The following is a 21,695-nucleotide window of genomic DNA, read 5'->3' on the forward strand; positions in this document are numbered from 1 at the left end:
AGCATGTTGTTATTGTCCTGCTGAAAGGTGAATTCCTCTCCCAGTGTCTGGTGTAAAGCAGACTGAAGCAGGTTTTCCTCTAGGATTTTGGCTGTGCTGAGCTCCACCCCATTTCTTTTCATCCTGAAAAATTGCCCAGTCTTTGCCGATGCCAAATATACCCATACCATGATGCAGCCACCACCATGCTTGAAAAAAGGAGGCAGTTACTCAGTGATGGATCCCTCCGGATATACTGTCCACGTCCTTCCAGCATGGTTCTCCATACATCGCACGGACAGGAAGAAAGGAAGAAAAATAAAGGTGAAATGTATGTTTCATGATAAACTACTCATAATGTGATCTGGAATACCTCACCATCAAATGTCAACCTCATTACCTCCTGAGAGAATTATCTTCGGTCATCGTCCTGGCTGTGTATATTCCCCCTCAAGCCAACACCGTAACGGCTTAAGGAACTACACTGGACTTTGTGCAAACTGAAAAACACATGTTCTGAGGTAGCATTTACTGTAGCTTGGGAATTAATAAAGTGAATCTGAGGAAAACACTACCAAAGATGTATCAACAAATCTCCTGTGCTACTCGCTCATAGAAAACTCTTGATCATTGCTATTCCCCCTTCCGGGATGGCTACAAGGCCCTCCCCCGCCCTCCCTTTGGCAAATCAGATCATGCCTCTATTCTGCTACTCCCCTCCTATAGGCAGAAATTGTCGTTGTTGGTAATCAGGCCTACCATGGTTGTCGTCTGCAAACCAATCGGAATTGTTTTGATCAAGCGGACTGGGATATGTTCCGGGTTGCCTCTGAGAATAGCATTGACGTATACACTGACTCAGTGACTGAGTTCATCAGGAAGTGCATAGAGGATGTTGTTCCCACTAGGACAAATAGAACTTATCCGAACCAAACACCGTGCATAGAAGGCAATATTTACACAAAACTGAAAGCGCAAACCACCGCATTTAACCATGGAAAGGTAACTGGAAACATTGAAACATTGAAACATTGCATTCCAGCTATGCCCTCCGTATAGCAATCAAACAGCCAAAAGGTCAGTACAGGGACAAAGTGGAGTTGCAATTCAACAGCGCAGACACCAAAATCCAGACAATCACGGATTGTAAAGTCGACGACATTTCACTTTCTTTGCCCGCTTTAATAAAAACACAGTGCCGCCGATGCGTGCCGCTGCCACCCACTAGGACTGTGAGCTCTCATTCTCTGTGGCCGACCTGAGTAAGACATTTAAGCGTGTTAATCCTCACAAGGCTGCCGGCCCAGATGGCATCCCAAGCCCGTCTTCAGAGCATGGGCAGACCAGCTGGCTGGAATATTTACGGACATATTCAATCTCTCCCTATCTCAGTCTGTTGTCCCCACTTGCTTCAAGATGTCCACCATTGTTCCTGAACCCAAGAAAGCAAAGGTAACTGACCTAAATGACTATCGCCTGGTAGCACTCACTTCTGTCATCATGGGCTTTGAGAGGCTTGTTAAGTAACATATCACTTCCACCTTAACCAACACCCTAAACCCACTACAATTTGCATACCGCCCCAACAGATCCACAGATGACGCAATCGCCATCGCACTGCACTGCCCTATCCCATCCGGACAAGAGGAATACCTGTGTAAAAATGGTGTTCATCGACTACAGCTCAGCCTTCAACACCATAGTACCCTCCAAGCACATCACTAAGCTCAAGCCCCTGGGCCTGAACCCCGCCCTGTGCAACTGGGTCCTGGACTTCCTGACAGGCCAACACCAGGTGGTGAAGGTAGTTAACAACACCTCTGCTATGCTGATCCTCAACACCCCACAAGGTTGCATGCTCAGCCCCGTCCTGTACTCTTTGTGTGGCTACGCACGTCTCGAACTCAATCTTTAAGTTTGCAGACGACAACCATGGTAGGCCTGATTACCAACAACGACAAGACTAAAGGGAGGAGGTGAGGGCCCTGGCGAAGCGGTGCCAGAAAAATAACCTCTCCCTCAATGTCAACAAAACAAAAGAACTGATCATGGAGAGAGCACGCTCCTCAAATTAACGGGGCCGCAGTGGAGAGGTTGAAAAGCTTCAAGTTTCTCGGCATGCACATCACTGATAACCTGAAGTGGCCTATTCACGCAGTCAGTGTAACTCAACAAAATGTGAAAACGTTCGAGGGGGTGTAGACTTTTTATAAGCACTAGCTAGCTACCTAGCCAACTAAAGCTAACACACAATCACATCAAGCAGCTGAAATGACAGCAAACAATGTGCATTTTCGTTTGTTTTACCTTTGTTTCTATTTACTATTCTTTGGCTATATCCATTATAGTGATCCTGATAAATGAATTTGCCTGGGTCACAGAAGCTGTCAGTCTCATGACGTTCATATGCATGGCACGGCGGAGATTTTAAAAAACTGTGGCTTTCTGTACAGGTCGGATGAGCACACAGCGAGGCTTATATTAACCCCCGCTGTACCAAACCAAATACTAGCCAGGGAGCATGGGGAAATAATGTCTAGACCCTTTTTTCCAGGGGAGATTAAGTTTATGTATGCCTGGATGGGCTGTGGGACAGTGGATGCACATTGATACATGTAATGGAACTGGTAACAGGCACTCCCTGCTATCAACCATCAGCATCCAGGAGCCAAATGTAACCGTTTTATAAAATACATTTGTCTGTCTCTAGCGATCTGAGAATGTAATGTGTGTTTGCGTGCGCGTGTGTATACGTGTGTACATGGGTGCACTAGTGCTATCGTCATGTATCTTTGGTTTTCATTGGGACTGCATATCAGTGTCTCAATGTTATTTTTCTGTGTCTGCAGGTGTTTGGGGGTTATTATCACTTCCGGCATCACACCGTGGTGAAGAGATCCCTATCAGGCCACAGGGGAACACACGTACGACTACAGAAGGAACCACAGGTAGGTTACTGTACACAGCCAATGCACCATATAGCAAGGTTTGCCAAATCTTCACTACGCAAGTGCATGCCATGTTGCCAACATATTTTCCAAAACAATTAGGCCTACAAGTAAAAATGCAAAGAAGAACGTTTCTATCGTTTGGTGCCATCATGGAGGACAGTTTGTCAAACTCTCTACATACTGTTCCCTACATCAACAGCTTTGCACACTTCCATCCATATGCTTCTGTTCTGACCTCCCCCCAGGTGTGTGGAGTCATAAATATGCAAATATTCCTCCAAACAACACAACAACAACAGCTGGTCTGTGTGTTTGCGTTCTCAATTTGCGGCACGTCTTGTAAAAGCATTGTTTTTATCCAAATGTTAATGAGAAGAGGAATCCAGACATTGGCCCATCTGTTACACAAAGACGTTCACAGCTCGAGGAGTAAGCTTCATTTAGGCAGCTGGCTGTAAATGAGCTCTCAGCTCTCTCAGCCCAAGAGAACTAGTCTTTTTTACCTCAAAGTCAGCTTGTTCAATTCAAATCTTCCAGCATAATTCTGCATCAAAACTCTACTTGTCAAGTTCAGTTCCTCTAGCATGCGCTCATTCTGCATTCTGCAGTATAGTTACAGGCAGAACTGTGTTGTTTGGATGAGGAGATGGAGGTAGGGGACCTTGTCTGCAGGGTAGCTAAACACTGGGTCAAAGTTATAAAGTGTATAAAAAAAGTATGCAAGCATTTCGCTACACTCGCAATAACATCTTCTAACCATGTGTATGTGACCAATCCAATTTGATTTGAAGTGAAAACAGGTGTGCCGTGAACGACCTGCAGCTAGCTGTCCCCCCTAGCCAGGGTCAAGTTCTTGAAAAGTAGTGTATGTACATCCAGCAGTTTTCCTGATGCATAGCCCAAAAAAACAGAAGAAGAAAAACTGATGTAGACGCCTGTTGCAATTAGAAACAGTATACAGGAGCTGTCAACAGTGCAGGTATCTATTCCTTTCTTCAGGCTTTTCTGCCCTTTTCCAGAAAGAGAAAGGGTCTTTCACCCAGGCTTAGCTATGTCAACCTAAGTGGACAGTGAGCCACTAGGCTATGATAAGCTATAGAAAGCTGTGGGTGTCAGTCTAGCTGGAAGCTCAGTGAAGATTACATTCAAAAAGCAATAAGATACAGTAGGCGTTAAAGATAACTGGAGAAATAAGATCTGTGAGAAAGTAATAAGATGGGGAGATCAGATGAGATAGGAAGGAATGAGAGAAGGAGATGGAGGCAGGAATCCATCTAACTTAGGGTGCTTTGGTATTTGGGTAGAAATCAGTCTTACTGTATATATACAATATATCTACAGTGCATTCGGGAAAAGTATTCAGACTGTCACGCCCTGACCTTAGTATTCTTTGTTTCTTTATTATTTTGGTTAGGTCAGGGTGTGACATGGGTGACGTGTGTTTTTGTCTCATCTAGGGTGTTTGTACTGTCTAGGGGTTTTGTAGATTTATGGGGTTGTTTCCATCTAGGTGTTTATGTAGGTCTTTGGTTGCCTAGATTGGTTCTCAATTAGAGGCAGGTGTTTATCGTTGTCTCTGATTGGGAACCATATTTAGGCAGCCATCTTCTTTGGGTATTCCGTGGGTTATTGTCTATGTTATACGTTAGCACATAGGTTATATAGCGGTCACGGTCGTCTTATTCGTTTTTTGTTGTTTTGTTTAAGTGTTCTTCGTGTTCTTCATTCAATAATGAAGAATGTATTCACACCCCGCTGCGCTCTGGTCCACTCCATACGACGATCGTGACACAGACTCCTTGACTTTTTTCACATTTTGTTACGTTACTTATTCTAAACTTGATTCAATAGTTTTTTCCCCCTCATCAATCTACACACAGTACCCCATAATGACAAAGCAAAAACAGGTTTTTAGAAATGTTTACAAATGTATTAAAAATAAAAAAACGGAATTATCACATTTACATAAGTATTCAGACCCTTTACGAAATACTTTGTTGAAGCGCCTTTGGCAGTGATTACAGCCTCGAGTCTTCTTGGGTATGACGCTACAAGCTTGGCACACCTTTATTTGGGGGATTGGTCCCATTCTTCTCTGCAGATCCTCTCAAGCTCTGTCAGGTTGGATGGGGAGTGTCGCTGCACAGCTATTTTCAGGTCTCTCCCGAGATGTTGGATCAGGTTCATGTCCGGGCTCTGGCTGGGCCACTCAAGGACATTCAGAGACTTGTCCCGAAGCCACTACTGCATTGTCTTGGTTGTGTGCTTATGGACGTTGTCCTGTTGGAAGGTGAACCTTAGCCCCAATCTGAGTTCCTGAATGCTCTGGAGCAGGTTTTCATCAAGGATCTCTCTGTACTTTGCTCTGTTCATCTTTCCCTCGATCCTGACTAGTCTCCCAGTCCCTGCTGCTGAAAAACACCCCCACAACCTCACCGTAGGGAGGGTGCCAGGTTTCCTCCAGACGTGACGCTTTTCATTCAGGCCAAACAGTTCAATCTTGGTTTCATCAGACCAGAAAAGTCTGAGAGTCCTTAGGTGCCTTTTGGCAAACTATTTTCCTGAGGAGTGGCTTTCGTTTGGCCACTCTACCATAAAGGCCTGATTGGTGAAGTGCTGTAGAGATGTTTGTTCTTCTAGAAGGTTCTCTGGAGCTCTGTCAGGTTCACCATCGGGTTCTTGGTCACCTCCCTGACCAAGGCCCTTCTCCCCGATTGCTCAGTTTGGCCGGGCGGCCAGCTCTAGGAAGAGTCTTAGGGATTCCAAACTTCTTCAGTTTAAGAGTGATTGAGGCGACTGTGTTCTTGGGGACCTTCAATGCTGCAGACATTTTTTGGTACCCTTCCCCAGATCTGTGCCTCGACACAATCCTCTCTCGGAGCTATACGGATAAATCCTACGACCTCGTGACTTGGTTTTTGCTCTGACATGCACTGTCAACTGTGGGACCTTATATAGACAGTTGTGTGCCATTCCAAATCATGTCCCATCCCAATGTACCACTGGTGGACTCCAATCAAGTTGTAGAAACATCTCAAGGATGATCAATGAAAACCGGATGCACCTGAGCTCAATTTTGAGTCTCACAAAGGGGTTGAATACTTGTGTAATAAGGTATTTCTGTTATTTGTTTTTAATAAATTAGCAAAAAATTCCAAAACCTGTTTTCACTTTGTCTTTATAGGGTATTGTGTGTAGATTGATGAGAAAAAAAAAATATTTAATCAATTTTAGAATAAGGCTGTAACAACTAGAGGTCGACCGATTATGATTTTTGAAACCGATACCGATTATTGGAGGACCAAAAAAGCAGATACCGATTTAATCGGCCGATTTTAAAAAATATAAATATATTTGTAATAATGACAATTACAACAATACTGAATTAACACTTATTTTAACTTAATATAATACATCAATAAAATCAATTTAGCCTCAAGTAGATAATGAAATGTGTTCAATTTGGTTTAAATAATGCAAAAACAAAGTTTTGGAGAAGAACATATAAGTGCAATATTTGCCATGTAAGAAAGCTAACGTTTCAGTTCCTTGCTCAGAACATGAGAACATATGAAAGCTGGTGGTTCCTTTTAACATGAGTCTTCAATATTCCCAGGTAAGAAGTTTTAGGTTGTAGTTATTATAGGACTATTTTCCTCTATACAATTTGTATTTCATTAACCTTTGACTATTGGATGTTCTTATAGGCACTTTAGTATTGCCAGTGTAACAGTATAGCCTCCGTCCCTCTCCTCGCTCCTCCCTGGGCTCGAACCAGCAACACAAGGACAACAGCCACCACATCGAAGCAGCGTTACCCATGCAGAGCAAGGGGAACAACCACTCCAAGGCTCAGAGCGAGTGAAGTTTGAAACGCTATTAGCGCAAGCTAACTAGCCAGCCATTTCACTTCGGTCACACCAGCCTCATCTCGGGAGTTGATAGGTTTGAAGTCATAAACAGCGCAATGCTTGACGCACAACGAAGAGCTGCTGGCAAAATGCAGGAAAGTGCTGTTTGAATGAATGTTTACGCGCCTGCTTCTGCCTACCACCGCTCAGTCAGATACTTAGATAATATCTAGTAATATCATTAACCATGTGTAGTTAACTAGTGATTATGATTGATTGTTTTTTATAAGATAAGTTTAATGCTAGCTTGCAACTTACCTTGGCTTACTGCATTTGCGTAACAGGCAGTCTTCTTGTGGAGTGCAACGAGAGAGAGACAGGTCGTTATTGCATTGGACTAGTTTGGATCCCCCGAGCTGACATGGTGAAAATCTGTCTTTCTGCCCCTGAACGAGGCAGTTAACCCACCGTTCCTATGCGGTCATTGAAAATAAGAATCTGTTCTTAACTGACTTGTCTAGTTAAATAAAGATTAAATAAAGGTGCTAAAAAAATCTAATTTAAAAATCGGCAAATCGGCGCACAAATATACAGATTTCCGATTGTTATGAAAACTTGAACTCAGTCCTAATTAATCGGCCATTCCGATTAATCGGTCGACCTCTAGTAACAACAAAATCTGTAAAAAGTCAAGGGGTCTGAATTCTTTCTGAATGCACTGTATATACTACTACTGTAATTTGAGGTAAAGAGTAGTTTCCTGGATATATCCTGTCGTGGAAATTCAGTTCTGAGAGAGATTTGGTTACTTATTCAAACAATCATCTTTATTTAATATCGATTAATTATTGCAATAATGAGGCTGGTCGACCCCCCACCCTTGAGTGTTGGACCGAGTAACCTAACCTTTACACAAATGCAGAGTCTTATATATAGCTGACACTAACAATGCTCAGTCATGGTTGGTTCAACCCCCCTCATGCAGATTGGGGCATCATAAACCACTATGGGTCCATCCTGTCGTTATCTGCACGTGGGTCGTCTTAACCCCACACTGGCTTAGTTTCCCAGATGATTTTGAGACAATGAGGGATTGTTCTACACCTAAGCTATCTCTAAAACACATTCTTGTCTCTGTAATGCAGTCTTTAACCCGTTTGTCAGCTCAAGCCATCTCCAGTGACCATATTTGTGTGTTTTCCCCAAGATGGATGTATTAAATATGGTTTCATCTAAATATTAGTGAACTACATGTTTTTTCTGAAAGTGGCGTAATTCAGAGGAAGGATGACGGTCTATAGGTTGGTGACTATAATGTAAGGCTTAGGTAAATTAGTGCATGTAAAGCTTCCGCTAGATCCTCTCAGTGTAATCCTGGACCTGTCTCTCCCATTCCTCCCATTGTCTTGTGTCTTCAGCCCTGCCTGGCTGACTTAGCTCCATTCGCTTTGAATAGTCACACACTGCAAAGATGACATTGGCAGAATCGCATAACCCCCACCATTAAACCAGATACTTTTTGTCATCTCTTTTCTCCCTCTCTCTCCTCTCTTATACTCACTCTCTCTCTCACCGTGAAGGATGGATGAAATCTATTTGTTTTCGGGGCAGCTTTTTTATTCCATCTTAACAAACCTCACTGTTACTTATTGCATACTTAGGAGGGGATATTTTCAGGTCCACTCTCTCCAATCTCCTCTCTCCCTGTGGAGTTGTCAGTAGCTATTACACACACACACACACACACACACACACACACACACACACACACACACACACACACACACACACAAACACAGTGCAGTGTGTCTGGAGGCTGTGGCAGCGGTATTGTGGTTTATGTATCTCCTAAGTCAGATACAGTATGAGGATCAGAGAGGAGACACAGCGTGTCTAGCAGCCCATCATTAGAAACCAGGCCTACCTGAGGATCTGTCTTTTTCAGCAATCTATTTCCTGTGTTTGAGGGGTGCAAAATCCACTTTTCACTTAAATCTCGTTAGATTGATTGCTTTCACTTTACACCTGTGACTCTTTCATACTCTAGCTTTTGTCTGTGATTTTTTCCCCCCGTTAGCGTTATGACCACAGAAATGTTTGTAATGAGCTGTCAAACACACTCTGGTAATGGCTAAATGGGATACATTGTATTTCTGTTGAATCTATAAAGGCTTGTTCACATCGGCAGTTTGAAGTTACTCAAATCCAATTTATTTGCATATCTGATTTGAATCTGTTATTTTTCCTGCAGTCTGAACAGCCAAAAAACACATGGAATCAGATCAAGCCACGTTTCAAACCACCTTCATAGGAGGTTTGAAGTCAGATACAAATCTGATTCCTGGCAATGTGATTTGTGTCTGAACGGTCAAATCATGTTTATTTGTCCTAAAGTGGTTTTTAGACTGTCATTCTGCTTGTTGCTTGCTAACTACTCTGTTGACAGTTTAACAAGAACATGTCGTAGCTAATTGTTTACAAACAAATTAGTGAATGTGCTAGAAAGCTAAACAGGTACCGAGCTAGCTAGTTGACTGCTGTGGCTAGCCAAAAACAGCTATCTAGCTAGCTAGTTGACTACTGTGGCTATCCAAAAAGGACTTGTTTTGAAAGTTGGATCATGTTATCCTTGGAGGCTTTAAAAGTGTTCTTATCCTATGATTTTGAACATTCAATGCAGCTTGGAATCGTTCATGGCAGGCATTGTTGTCACCTTAGCTTGCTTCTTCTGAGTGATAGGAAACACAAACACCACCACCAATCAGTCTACACCACTGCGCACACTCCCGTTGTTACTAGCGTAGCCTTGTCAGCAAATTACTACTGTCTAAACACACACAAATCTGATTTGGTCACTTGTAACTTGCTGTTTGGACAGTCAGGACAGTTCAAATCCATGTTGATCTATTGACTGTCCAAACAGCAAGTTACAAGTGGTGACCAAATCAGATTTGTGTGTGTTCAGACATCAGTCCATAATGGGTATGCGGTCAAACAACCACGCCGCTGCATTGTCAAACACTCCCTAAAACACTTCAGCGAGCAGGCCTTTCTAATCGACCTGGCCCGAGTATCCTGGAAGGATATTGACCTCATTCCGTCAGTAGAAGATGCCTGGTTATTCTTTTAAGGTGATTTCCTCACAATCTTAAATAAGCATGCCCCATTCAAAAGATTTTGAACCAGGAACCGATATAGCCCGTGGTTCACTCCAGACCTGACTGCCCTTGACCAGCACAAAAATATCCTGTGGCGTACGGCATTAGCATCGAATAGCCCCGCGATATGCAACTCTTCAGGGAAGTTAGGAACCAATATACACAGGCAGTTAAGAAAGCAAAGGCTAGCTTCTTCAAACAGAAATTTGCATCCTGCAGCACAAACTCCAAAATGTTCTGGGACACTGTAAAATCCATGGAGAATAAGATAACCTGCTCCCAGCTGCCCACTGCAATGAGGCTAGGAAACACTGTCACCACCGATAAATCCACAATAATTGAGAATTTCAGTAAGCATTTTTCTACGGCTGGCCATGCTTTACACCTGGCCACCCCTACCCTGGTCAACAGCCCTGCACCCCCCACAGCAACTTGCCCAAGTCTACCCCATTTCTCCTTCACCCAAATCCAGATAGCTGATGTTCTGAAAGAGCTGCAAAATCTAGACCCCTGCAAATTAGCAGGGCTAGACAATCTGGACCCTCTCTTTCTAAAATGATCCGCCAAAATTGTTGCAACCCCTATTACTAGCCTGTTCAACCTCTCTTTTGTATCGTCTGAGATCCCCAAAGATTGGAAAGCTGCCGCGGTCATCCCCCTCTTCAAAGGGGGAAACACTATAGACCAAAACTGCTACATACATATATCTATTCTACCCTGCCTTTCTAAGGTCTTCGAAAGCCAATTTAACAGAGATCACTGACTGTTTCGAATCCTACCGTACCTTCTCCGCTATGCAATCTTGTTTCCGAGCTGGTCATGGGTGCACCTCAGCTACGCTGAACGATATCATAACCGCCATCGATAAGAGATAATACTGTGCAGCTGTATTCATCGACCTGGCCAAGGCTTTCGACTCTGTCAATCACCACATTCTTATCGGCAGACTCAACATCCTTGGTTTCTCAAATGACTGCCTCGCCTGGTTCACCAACTACTTCTCAGACAGAGTTCAGTGTGTCAGATCGGACGGCCTGTTGTCCGGACCTCTACAGGTGGTCACAGGGTTGGGAGTGCTACAGGGTTCAAATCTCGGGCTGACTCTTTTCTCTGTATACATCAATGATGTCGCTCTTGTTGCTGGTGATTCTCTTATCCACCTCTACGCAGACGACACCATTCTGTATACTTCTGGCTCTTCTTTGGACACTGTGTTAACTAAACTCCAGACGAGCTTCAATGCCATACAACTCTCCTTCCGTGGCCTCCAACTGCTCTTAAATGGCAGTAAAACTAAATGCATGCTCTTCAACCGATCGCTGCCCGCACCTGCCCGCCCGTCCAGCATCCCTACTCTGGACTGTTCTTACTTAGAAAATGTTCTTACTTACAAAACTACAAATACCTAAGTGTCTGGTCAGACTGTACACACTTCTTCCAGACTCACATTAAACATCTCCAATCCAAAATTAAATCTAGAATCGGCCTACTATTTCGCAACAAAGCATCCTTCACTCATGCTGCCAAACATACCCTCGTAAAACTGACTATCCTGCCGATCCTGGACTTCGGCAATGTCATTTACAAAATAGCCTCCAACACCCTACTCAGCAAATTGGATGCGGTCTATCACAGTGCCATCTTTTTTACCACCAAAACCCCATATACTACCCACCACTGCGACCTCTATGCTCTCATTGGATGGCCCTCACTACATATCCGTCCCCAAACCCACTGCCTCCAGGTCATCTAAGTCTTTGCTAGGTAAAGCCCCGCCTTAGCTCAGCTCACTGGTCACCATAGCAGCACCCACCCGTAGCACGCGCTCCAGGAGGTATATTTCACTGGTCACCCCCAAAGCCAATTCCTCCTTTGGCCGCCTTTCCTTCCAGTTCTCTGCTGCCAATAAATGGAACGAATTTAAAAAATCACTGAAGCTGACTAACTTTAAGCACCAGCTGTCAGAGCAGCTCACAGATCACTGCACCTGTACATAGCCTATCTGTAAATAGCCTATCCAAATACCTCATCCCCATACTGTTATGTATTTTTTTGCTCCTTTGCACCCCAGTATCTCCACTTGCACATTTCATCATCTGCACATCTATCACTCTAGTGTTTAATTGCTATATTGTAATTATTTCGCCACTATGGCCTATCTATTGCCTTAACTCCCTTATCTTACCTAATTTTCCGCATACTGTATATAGACTTTTTCTCTATTGTGTTATTGACTGTATGTTTGTTCATTCCATGTGTAACTCTGTGTTGTTTTTTGTGTCGCACTGCTTTGCTTTATCTTGGCCAGGTAACAGTTGTAAATGTTATAAATGTGAACTTGTTCTCAACTAGACTCAACTAGCCTACCTGGTTAAATAAAGGTGTTTTTTTTTTGCTGACAAGGATACGCTAGTCATAGTAATGACGGTGTGTGTGCAGTGGTGTAGGCTGATTGGTGGTGGTGCTTCCTATCACTCAGAAGTTATGTAGCAAGCTAAGGTGACAATAATGTGCCTTTATCTATATGCTAACATCACGCAACAATGCCTAATTTATCATGATCATTACAAATAACAAGTTCTAATTGCTAAATTGCCCTATATACACTTCCGATCAAAGTTAGGGAGCACTTAGAAATGTTTCCTTGTTTTTTTAAAGAAAAGCACATTTTTTGTCCATTAAAATAACATAAAATTGATCAGAAATACAGTGTAGACATGTTAATGTTGTAATTGACTATTGTAGCTGGAAACGGCAGATTTTTTATGGAATATCTATGTAGGCATACAGAGGCCCATTATCAGCAACCATCACTCCTGTGTTCCAATAGCACATTGTGTTAGCTAATGCAAGTTTATTATTTTAAAAGGCTAATTGATCAATTGAAAACCCTTTTGCAATTATGTTAGTACAGCTGAAAACTGTTGTGCTAATTAAAAAAGCAATAAAACTGTCCTTCTTTAGACTAGTTGAGTATCTGGAGAATCAGCATTTATGGGTTCGATTACAGGCTCAAAATGGCCAAAAACAAAGACCTTTCTTCTAAATCCCTCCCTAACCCGGACAACGCTAGGCCAATTGTGCGTCGCCCCACGGACCTCCCAGTCACGGCCGGTTACGACAGAGCCTGGGCGCGAACCCAGGGACTCTGATGGCACAGCTGGCGCTGCAGTACAGCGCCCTTAACCACTGCGCCACCCGGGAGGCCCAGTTGCGCTTCTCAACTGGGAAGAAACTTCATGAACTGGGATTCTATCAGCAGACAGCGTTTGTAGCTGTCTGCCGGTGTGTAGCTACTTTTCTAGGTACTTTTCACGGTGTAGCCTCCAATTTTCTGGTAGAATGCAAGATTGACTTCAAGCAAAACATTAGATTAGTGACTGTAAATGACTGTAACCAAACATTATTATTATTATTTTTTAAATTTTAATGTAACTTTTATTTAGCTAGTCAAGTCAGTTAAGAAAAATTCTTAAACATGACTGTAACCAAACATTCTAGATTTATGAAGAAATGGCAGTGATTAACAGTAGCCTACATTTACTACTCGTTATACTTTTGATATATAGCGGGGAGCACAAATTGGCGGGAGACTGCACATGGAGAGAGAAGTGCCTAGCGTTTTGTCGCCACACAGTATTTGAAAAAAAAAGTGATCTTGGGTTAAAGATCATTATTTAATATCAGTTCAAGTACCTGATTACTCATGCCCATCCCTATTTTGGGGTAACAATTAAGTACAGTACCTTACTATAATAGTTTTCCATTCAAATAGCAAAAAAAAGCTAGAATTTTGCTAGGACTGTCTGGGAGTGGTCTGAGTGGGAAGGGGGAAACTGAAAACTAGCTGTTATTGGCAGAGAGGTTTGGAACTCTCTTTGTTATTAGTCTATTAACCAATTTACCAGCTTGTGATCACACCAGGCAAGCCGAAACTCCTACCCATGCAAACCTGCGGATTAGAAAGTCCTGTGCAGATTGTATTTTCAACCAGCAACTATCAGGATATAATAGTGATTACATTTTAGTTTTTTTTTTTACTTTAACAGTGTTAGTTTCATCAGCTGTTGTACAGTATAATACAAAACACAAAACACAGGAAAAATAATAATTTGGACTGCACTGGCCCTTTAATACAGTTTAAATGTTTTCAAATGAGATGCGCTGTAATGAAAGCCACTCCCGAAAATGAACACTCGGAATAGTGGTATTATGTCTGATCTCACAAACAATGTAAAGTATGTATATATAGGTGTAATCTAGAGGTAAGCGTATTGATTTTTAATCCGGGGGTATCCTGCTATTGACATACTTATTGAATTATGCAGGAGAACATGACAACAACAGTAATTAGTGAGGCAGTCTAGACAGCAATGGTGAGTGCAGGTAGGGTAGACAGAGGAAGTATTTGATGGCTGTTTCCCCCCTTTGTGTTAATGTATTCATATATGCAAATATATGTTTTTAATGCAAATGAGGCACATATAATTTTCTTAGTTTTAACACAAAATATTTCAAAAAATACCTGATGCAATACATTTTTTAGATGTGCATTCTATGAAAGAGAGACAGAGAGCAGAGAGATGAAACACACACACACACACGTCTAAGGATTCAGATGAATCAGATGGGTCTCCCTACTCTCCCTTTAGATGTTGCTGATGTAACCCAGCTGGGTGGTTTGTAAAGTCTTACTGCAGCTGTAGGACCTAACCATTGGAGCATTGGTGGCCACTTGAAAGCCACAGTAGGAGGCAGACTGTGGATAGTTGTTTCTCATGTCATGGTAATTTCATTCATTATCAGTGCTAATGTGTGTGTTTTTGTGTGTGTTCCTCTTTAGGTGAGGTGGGCGGAACAGCAGGTGTCTAGGCGGAGGAAAAAGAGGGATGTCTACACCGAACCATCCGACCCCAAATTCCCCCAGCAGTGGTACCTGGTGAGCAAGGTAGTTGTAACGCTGGTATAAATAATTTTGGAGACAGGCACAGGAATACACAATAGGGTTTTTTAATACACACAAAACAAACACGTATACAAAAACACTGGGCTGTACCCAAAAGAGCGAGGCTAAACCTCTTTGAACGCCACGGGACGATACCCGTAATACACAATATATATAGCACGCAGCATAAAAGCTGCACCAATTTATAGGTACTCACACCACCAATGGACATGGGAACAATAACCGACAAAGACAGAGGGAACAGAGGGCACATATATAACATACTAATCGGGGGAAATGGGAACCAGGTGTGTTTAATCAGACAAGACAGTCTGGGGTTGATGATAATGAATCCCTTTCAGTGAAGCCTAGAAAGCCGGTGATATAGACCTCCGAAACTGGTGGACAAAATGAGCATCAGTACCGTGACAGTAGTAGTCAGATCCCCCAGAACACTGTAGCCTCTACTTTACTAAAGCCAGGAGTAATGCTGAACACATTGTACTATTTGAAATAGAACCTCTTAACACCCCTTTGACATGCCAGTATTTAAAATGTTTAAGACCGTTGATATAGGGATTCTGCCTTTAAAGTGCACTGCCACTTCACTGCTGTTTACCACATTCACATTCTGGACTAGTAACCGGAAGGTTGCAAGTTCAAACCCCCGAGCAGACAAGGTACAAATCTGTCGTTCTGCCCCTGAACAGGCAGTTAACCCACTGTTCCTAGGCTGTCATTGAAAATAAGAATTTGCCTAGATAAATAAAGGTAAAATAAAAATTCATACCTTTAAAACATAGTGACCTGCTGCCACACAGAAAAGGCAGGATGTAGTAATCGGAGTATTTCAGTGAGGAGCAGGTTTTATTTCCCCCAGTCAGTAAGCCTCTTGTTGACATTTATCTGAAAGCTGGATGTGCTGCCTGCTGAGAAAACTCATCATCTGGGTATCTGTCATTTAACTAAATGTCGTCAAAATGTTCTAAAGCGCTCTTCACTTTGTTTACTTCAACTGTCAAGGCCCAAGTTCATTTCCCATGTGTAGTGAATACATGATGGCAACGAATACATGGAAATAATACATTGTCTGCATGTAGCGCTGGAAGGACAGTTTGCCGAAGTTGAGACTGTTATTATAGAATGACATGGATTTTTTAGGGCCGATACCGATTTCTTGGGGTCAAGGAGGCCGTGATCACGGATTCTTATGAAACTAGTAATTGTAGTCATTTTCCGTGATCGGGAAAAGTGTTTTTTTTATAGCTGTCAGTACGCATCTCTAAATAACTCAGCTGCCAGGAAGAAGATTTGAAACAACTCAATAGGCTTATTCAGCTATCTGTCAAGAAATGGGCGTATGTAACTACTTCTACTCTGCTCCCTTTCACATCTCCTCACGTCTCTCTCCATCGCTCATATCACTTGGTGCTGTTTACTGCTAATTTGAGAATTAGCTCAATGGCAATGAAATTTGCTACCGATCCTAAATGTGCATAATTTCTAAGGAGAACAACTGTAGAAAAAAATGTCGAACAACGATGCACGTTCTGTCTGAATGTTTCAAACCTGCCCATAGTTTGAGAAGTGAAAACGCACACGCTGCTTTATACAGCTTTGTAGGTTTGAAGATTCCTAGGTACAGTGCCTTGCGAAAGTATTCGGCCCCCTTGAACTTTGCGACCTTTTGCCACATTTCAGGCTTCAAACATAAAGATATAAAACTGTATTTTTTTGTGAAGAATCAACAACAAGTGGGACACAATCATGAAGTGGAACGGCATTTATTGGATATTTCAAACTTTTTTAACAAATCAAAAACTGAAAAATTGGACGTGCAAAATTATTCAGCCCCTTTACTTTCAGTGCAGCAAACTCTCTCCAGAAGTTCAGTGAGGATCTCTGAATGATCCAATGTTGACCTAAATGACTAATGATGATAAATACAATCCACCTGTGTGTAATCAAGTCTCCGTATAAATGCACCTGCACTGTGATAGTCTCAGAGGTCCGTTAAAAGCGCAGAGAGCATCATGAAGAACAAGGAACACACCAGGCAGGTCCGAGATACTGCTGTGAAGAAGTTTAAAGCCGGATTTGGATACAAAAAGATTTCCCAAGCTTTAAACATCCCAAGGAGCACTGTGCAAGCGATAATATTGAAATGGAAGGAGTATCAGACCACTGCAAATCTACCAAGACCTGGCCGTCCCTCTAAACTTTCAGCTCATACAAGGAGAAGACTGATCAGAGATGCAGCCAAGAGGCCCATGATCACTCTGGATGAACTGCAGAGATCTACAGCTGAGGTGGGAGACTCTGTCCATAGGACAACAATCAGTCGTATATTGCACAAATCTGGCCTTTATGGAAGAGTGGCAAGAAGAAAGCCATTTCTTAAAGATATCCATAAAAAGTGTCGTTTAAAGTTTGCCACAAGCCACCTGGGAGACACACCAAACATGTGGAAGAAGGTGCTCTGGTCAGATGAAACCAAAATTGAACTTTTTGGCAACAATGCAAAACGTTATGTTTGGCGTAAAAGCAACACACCATCCCCACTGTCAAACATGGTGGTGGCAGCATCATGGTTTGGGCCTGCTTTTCTTCAGCAGGGACAGGGAAGATGGTTAAAATTGATGGGAAGATGGATGGAGCCAAATACAGGACTATTCTGGAAGAAAACCTGATGGAGTCTGCAAAAGACCTGAGACTGGGACGGAGATTTGTCTTCCAACAAGACAATGATCCAAAACATAAAGCAAAATCTACAATGGAATGGTTCAAAAATAAACATATCCAGGTGTTAGAATGGCCAAGTCAAAGTCCAGACCTGAATCCAATCGAGAATCTGTGGAAAGAACTGAAAACTGCTGTTCACAAATGCTCTCCATCCAACCTCACTGAGCTCGAGCTGTTTTGCAAGGAGGAATGGGAAAAAATGTCAGTCTCTCGATGTGCAAAACTGATAGAGACATACCCCAAGCGACTTACAGCTGTAATCGCAGCAAAAGGTGTCGCTACAAAGTATTAACTTAAGGGGGCTGAATAATTTTGCACGCCCAATTTTTCAGTTTTTGATTTGTTAAAAAAGTTTGAGATATCCAATAAATGTCGTTCCACTTCATGATTGTGTCCCACTTGTTGTTGATTCTTAACAAAAAAATACAGTTTTATATCTTTATGTTTGAAGCCTGAAATGTGGAAAAAGGTCGCAAAGTTCAAGGGGGCCGAATACTTTCGCAAGGCACTGTAGCTAAACCTATTGCCAACCTTTATTTAGGCATTTTGAAACACTTCCTTCTTTCCCTATTACGACAATCATTTAATCCGACTATCAACTGTCAATTTACGGATATGATTGCTGGTCAGATCAGCACACCAGTAAATAGCTAACATTACACCGTCAGATGGCTCGTTTCCAAAAATGGTGCATGGTCAAAATGATAACCAGCTAACGTTAGCTAGCTATATTGGCTATTCACTCCTATATGATATATTAGCACAATGTTTATCTAGCCAGCTAGCTAGCATAGTAGCTAATATAGCTAGCTAGCTAACACCACAGAGGAAAGGGTTAGTTAGCCATGTGACCTGTTGGCAAAGATTACTATCTTCTTAACTAGCTTGCATATGGCATGCATGTCCGGGCACGTCAACACAAGCCTTATTATTAGTGAATTAACTAAACTAATATTTGCAACAAGAGTTTTATTTTGGTCACTGTGTCGAATCATCCATTTGTCAATACTGCACCTTTCTGTTGGAGTATGAGCTAGCTTGCTGCTGCTGCTGATTATCCCAGCTAGACATTCCTCGGCATTGTGCAGGGCTCGTGGCTCGGTGGTGAGTGGCAGCGGGAATAGCAGCAGCTTTGCTATGTAGAGGGACTATAAAATGCCAACACCGGCTCGGTATATCGGCTTGGCCGATAATCGGTCGTTCTCTATCTGTTATCAATCAGGTGTCATTCATCAAGATGCTCCTCAGTGTGTCTTCTTTTTGAAAGGATCCAGATCATAGCAAATTAAAAATTATGACACCTGTAGGACTGTTGCTTTCAGAAGGAGACTGTGTCCATCCCTCCTTCTCTCTTCCTCTCATAGGCTCAGGGATGTTTTGATTTCTCCTAATCCTCCTCCTCTCTCTCTGCAATCTGCACCATATGATGGTGGAAATGGATTAATAGCAGCATTGACAGGGCCAGACACAAATCACCTGTGAATGGAAGGCTGTGAAACCACCTCTGTCATTCAGCATTACTGCTCTAATCGGCTGAGGGCTCTAAGCCTGTTCTGCTGTGTGTTTGAGGCTCTTCAACAGTCCCTCTGAAGCCAAACACTGGTGGCTTGTCTGTAATGAGGTTTGCATGGTTTGAATTGGGATGAATGCAGATGTTATAGGGTGATATTGCATACAAGCCTTTTGGACAGTGTATCCAAAGCTTTTATTTTTCCTGTCTGACAAAACAGAGTTTGCACGTAGTAGGTTCTGCCATAGACTGTTAAACTAATGATTGAAAATAGTTTCCAGGGCCTCCCGAGTGGTGCAGCGGTCTGAAGCACTGCATCGCAGTGTAGTGGTATCACGACAGACCTGGGTTCGATCCCAGGATGTATCACAACTGGCCGTGATAGGGAGTCCCATTGGGCGGTGCACAGGTTAGGGGAGGGTTTGACCGGCGGGGCTTTGCTTGGCTCATTGCGCTCCAGCGACTCCTTGTAGCGCGCCTGCAGGCTGACCCCGGTCGTCAGTTGAATGGTGTTTCCTCCGACACATTGGTGTGGCTGGCTGGTTAAGGGGGTGGGTGTTAAAAAGCGTGGTTTGACATGTCATGTTTCGGAGGACGCATGACTCGACCTTTGCCTCCTGAGCCCATTGGGGAGTTGCAGTGATGAGACAAGATTGAAATTGGGGAGAAAAAGGGGGAAAATACAACAACACCAAAAATATATATATATACAGTACCAGTCAAAAGTGTGGACACACCTGCACATTCCAGGGCTTTTTACATTTTTACTATTTTCTACATTGTAGAATAATAATGAAGACATCAAAAGTATTAAATAACACATATGGAATCATGTAGTAACCAAAAACGTGTTAAACAAATCAAAATATATTTTATATTTGAGTTTCTTCAAAATAGCAACTTTGCACCCTCTTGGCATTCTCTCAAACAGCTTCATGAGGTGACCTGGAATGCATTTCAATTAACAGGTTTCAATTAATCAGTTGTGTTGTGACAAGGTAGGGGTGTTATATAGAAGATAGCCCTATTTGGTAAAATACCAAGTACGTATTATGGCAACAACAGTTCAAATAAGCAAAGAGAAACGACAGTCCATCATTACTTTGAAGGTCAGTCAATCCTGAAAGTGTCAAGGACTTGGAAGGTTTCTTCAAGTGCAGTCACAAAAACCACCAAGCGCTATGATGAAACTGGCTCTCATGAGGACCGCCACATGAAAGGAAAGGAAGACCCAGAGTTACCTCTGCTGCAGTGGATAAGATCATCAGAGTTACCAGCCTCAGAAATTGCAGCCCAAATGAGACTGTGTGAATCAGGCCTTCGTGGTTGAATTTCTGCTAAGAAACTTCTACTAAAGGACACCAGTAAGAATAAGAAACACAAGTAATGGACATTAGACCGGTGGAAATCTGTCCTTTGGTCTGATGAGTCCAAATTTGAGATGTTTGGTTCCACCCAGTGTTTCTTTGTGAGACGCAGAGTAGGTGAACAGATTATCTCTGTATGTGTAGTTCCCACCGTGAAGCATGGAGGAGGAAGTGTGATGGTGTGGGGGTGCTTTGCTGGTGACACTGTCATTGATTTATTTAGAATTCAAGGCACACTTAACCAGCACATCTACCACAGCATTCTGCAGTGATACGCCATCCCACCTGGTTGGGCTTAGTGGGACTATCTTTTGTTTTTCTACAGAACAATGACTCAACACACCTCCAGACTGCAGATGCATCAGATGACCTGTCCTTCACAATTACCAGACCTCAACCCAATTGAAATGGATTTGGATGAGTGAAGGAAAAGCATCCAACATGTGCTCAGCATATGTGGGAACTCCTTCAAGACTGTTGGAAAAGCATTCCAGGTGAAGCTGGTTGAGAGAATGCCAAGAGTGTGCAAAGCTGTCATTAAGGCAAAGGGTGGCTACTTTGAAGAATCTAAAATCTATTTTGATTTGTTTAACACTTTTTTGGTTACTACATGATTCCATATGTGTTATTTCATCGTTTTGATGTCTTCACTATTATTCTACAATGTAGAAAATAGTAAAAAATAAAGAAAAACCCTTGAATGAGTGTCCAAACTTTTGACTGGTACTCTATATATTTTCCAGATTTGCTTCCCCGTAGTCTGTATAAATAAGGCTACATTATACTGTATCCCTATATGATTAGAAAAAGAGTAGCTAACTGCCTTCCTCTGTGTAGTCCCATGGTAATTCTGCCCCATGTGTATAGGAATCGTGTCTGTGTAAGCAGCACAGTGGCTGCCCTAGGGCCAGGGATATTAAGCTCCCTCACTAAAGGCCCTGATGCTGTTCTGCCGTGGCCCAGCAGGAGGCCTGCCCTGTAGGGAGAGATCAGCAGGGAGCAGGGGGTGGTGGAAGTGGAAGTGGAGGTGTAGGTGGCCTGGAGCTCTAGGGGAATCACATTTTCTCACTCTACCTTTTTCACTCTTTTTCTCTCTCTCTCCCTATCCTTCTTTTTTCCTCATTCTATCTACCTCTACATTTCACTCTTTCTCTGTCACTTCCTTCACCTTTTTCTCTCTCACCCTCTTCCC

At 42.6% G+C, this 21,695-nt stretch overlaps 1 protein-coding gene across 2 annotated transcripts in view; it reads left to right on the forward strand.

The window, feature by feature from the left end:
• The window catches only part of furinb (furin, paired basic amino acid cleaving enzyme b), a 170,802-nt gene that overhangs the window by 87,308 nt on the left and 61,799 nt on the right, over positions 1–21,695 (forward strand). Inside the window, exons 3-4 of one of the 2 annotated variants that reach the window (XM_021573226.3) lie at positions 2,829–2,927; positions 14,783–14,887. In XM_021573226.3, the coding sequence (XP_021428901.3) occupies positions 2,829–2,927; positions 14,783–14,887 (204 nt within the window). The remainder of the gene's footprint in view (positions 1–2,828; positions 2,928–14,782; positions 14,888–21,695) is intronic. The other variant, XM_021573234.3, reaches the window with a different exon arrangement.

This window comes from Oncorhynchus mykiss, chromosome 2 (assembly GCF_057628025.1).
Source record: "Oncorhynchus mykiss isolate SJ-2025 chromosome 2, ASM5762802v1, whole genome shotgun sequence".
NCBI lineage: Eukaryota > Metazoa > Chordata > Actinopteri > Salmoniformes > Salmonidae > Oncorhynchus > Oncorhynchus mykiss.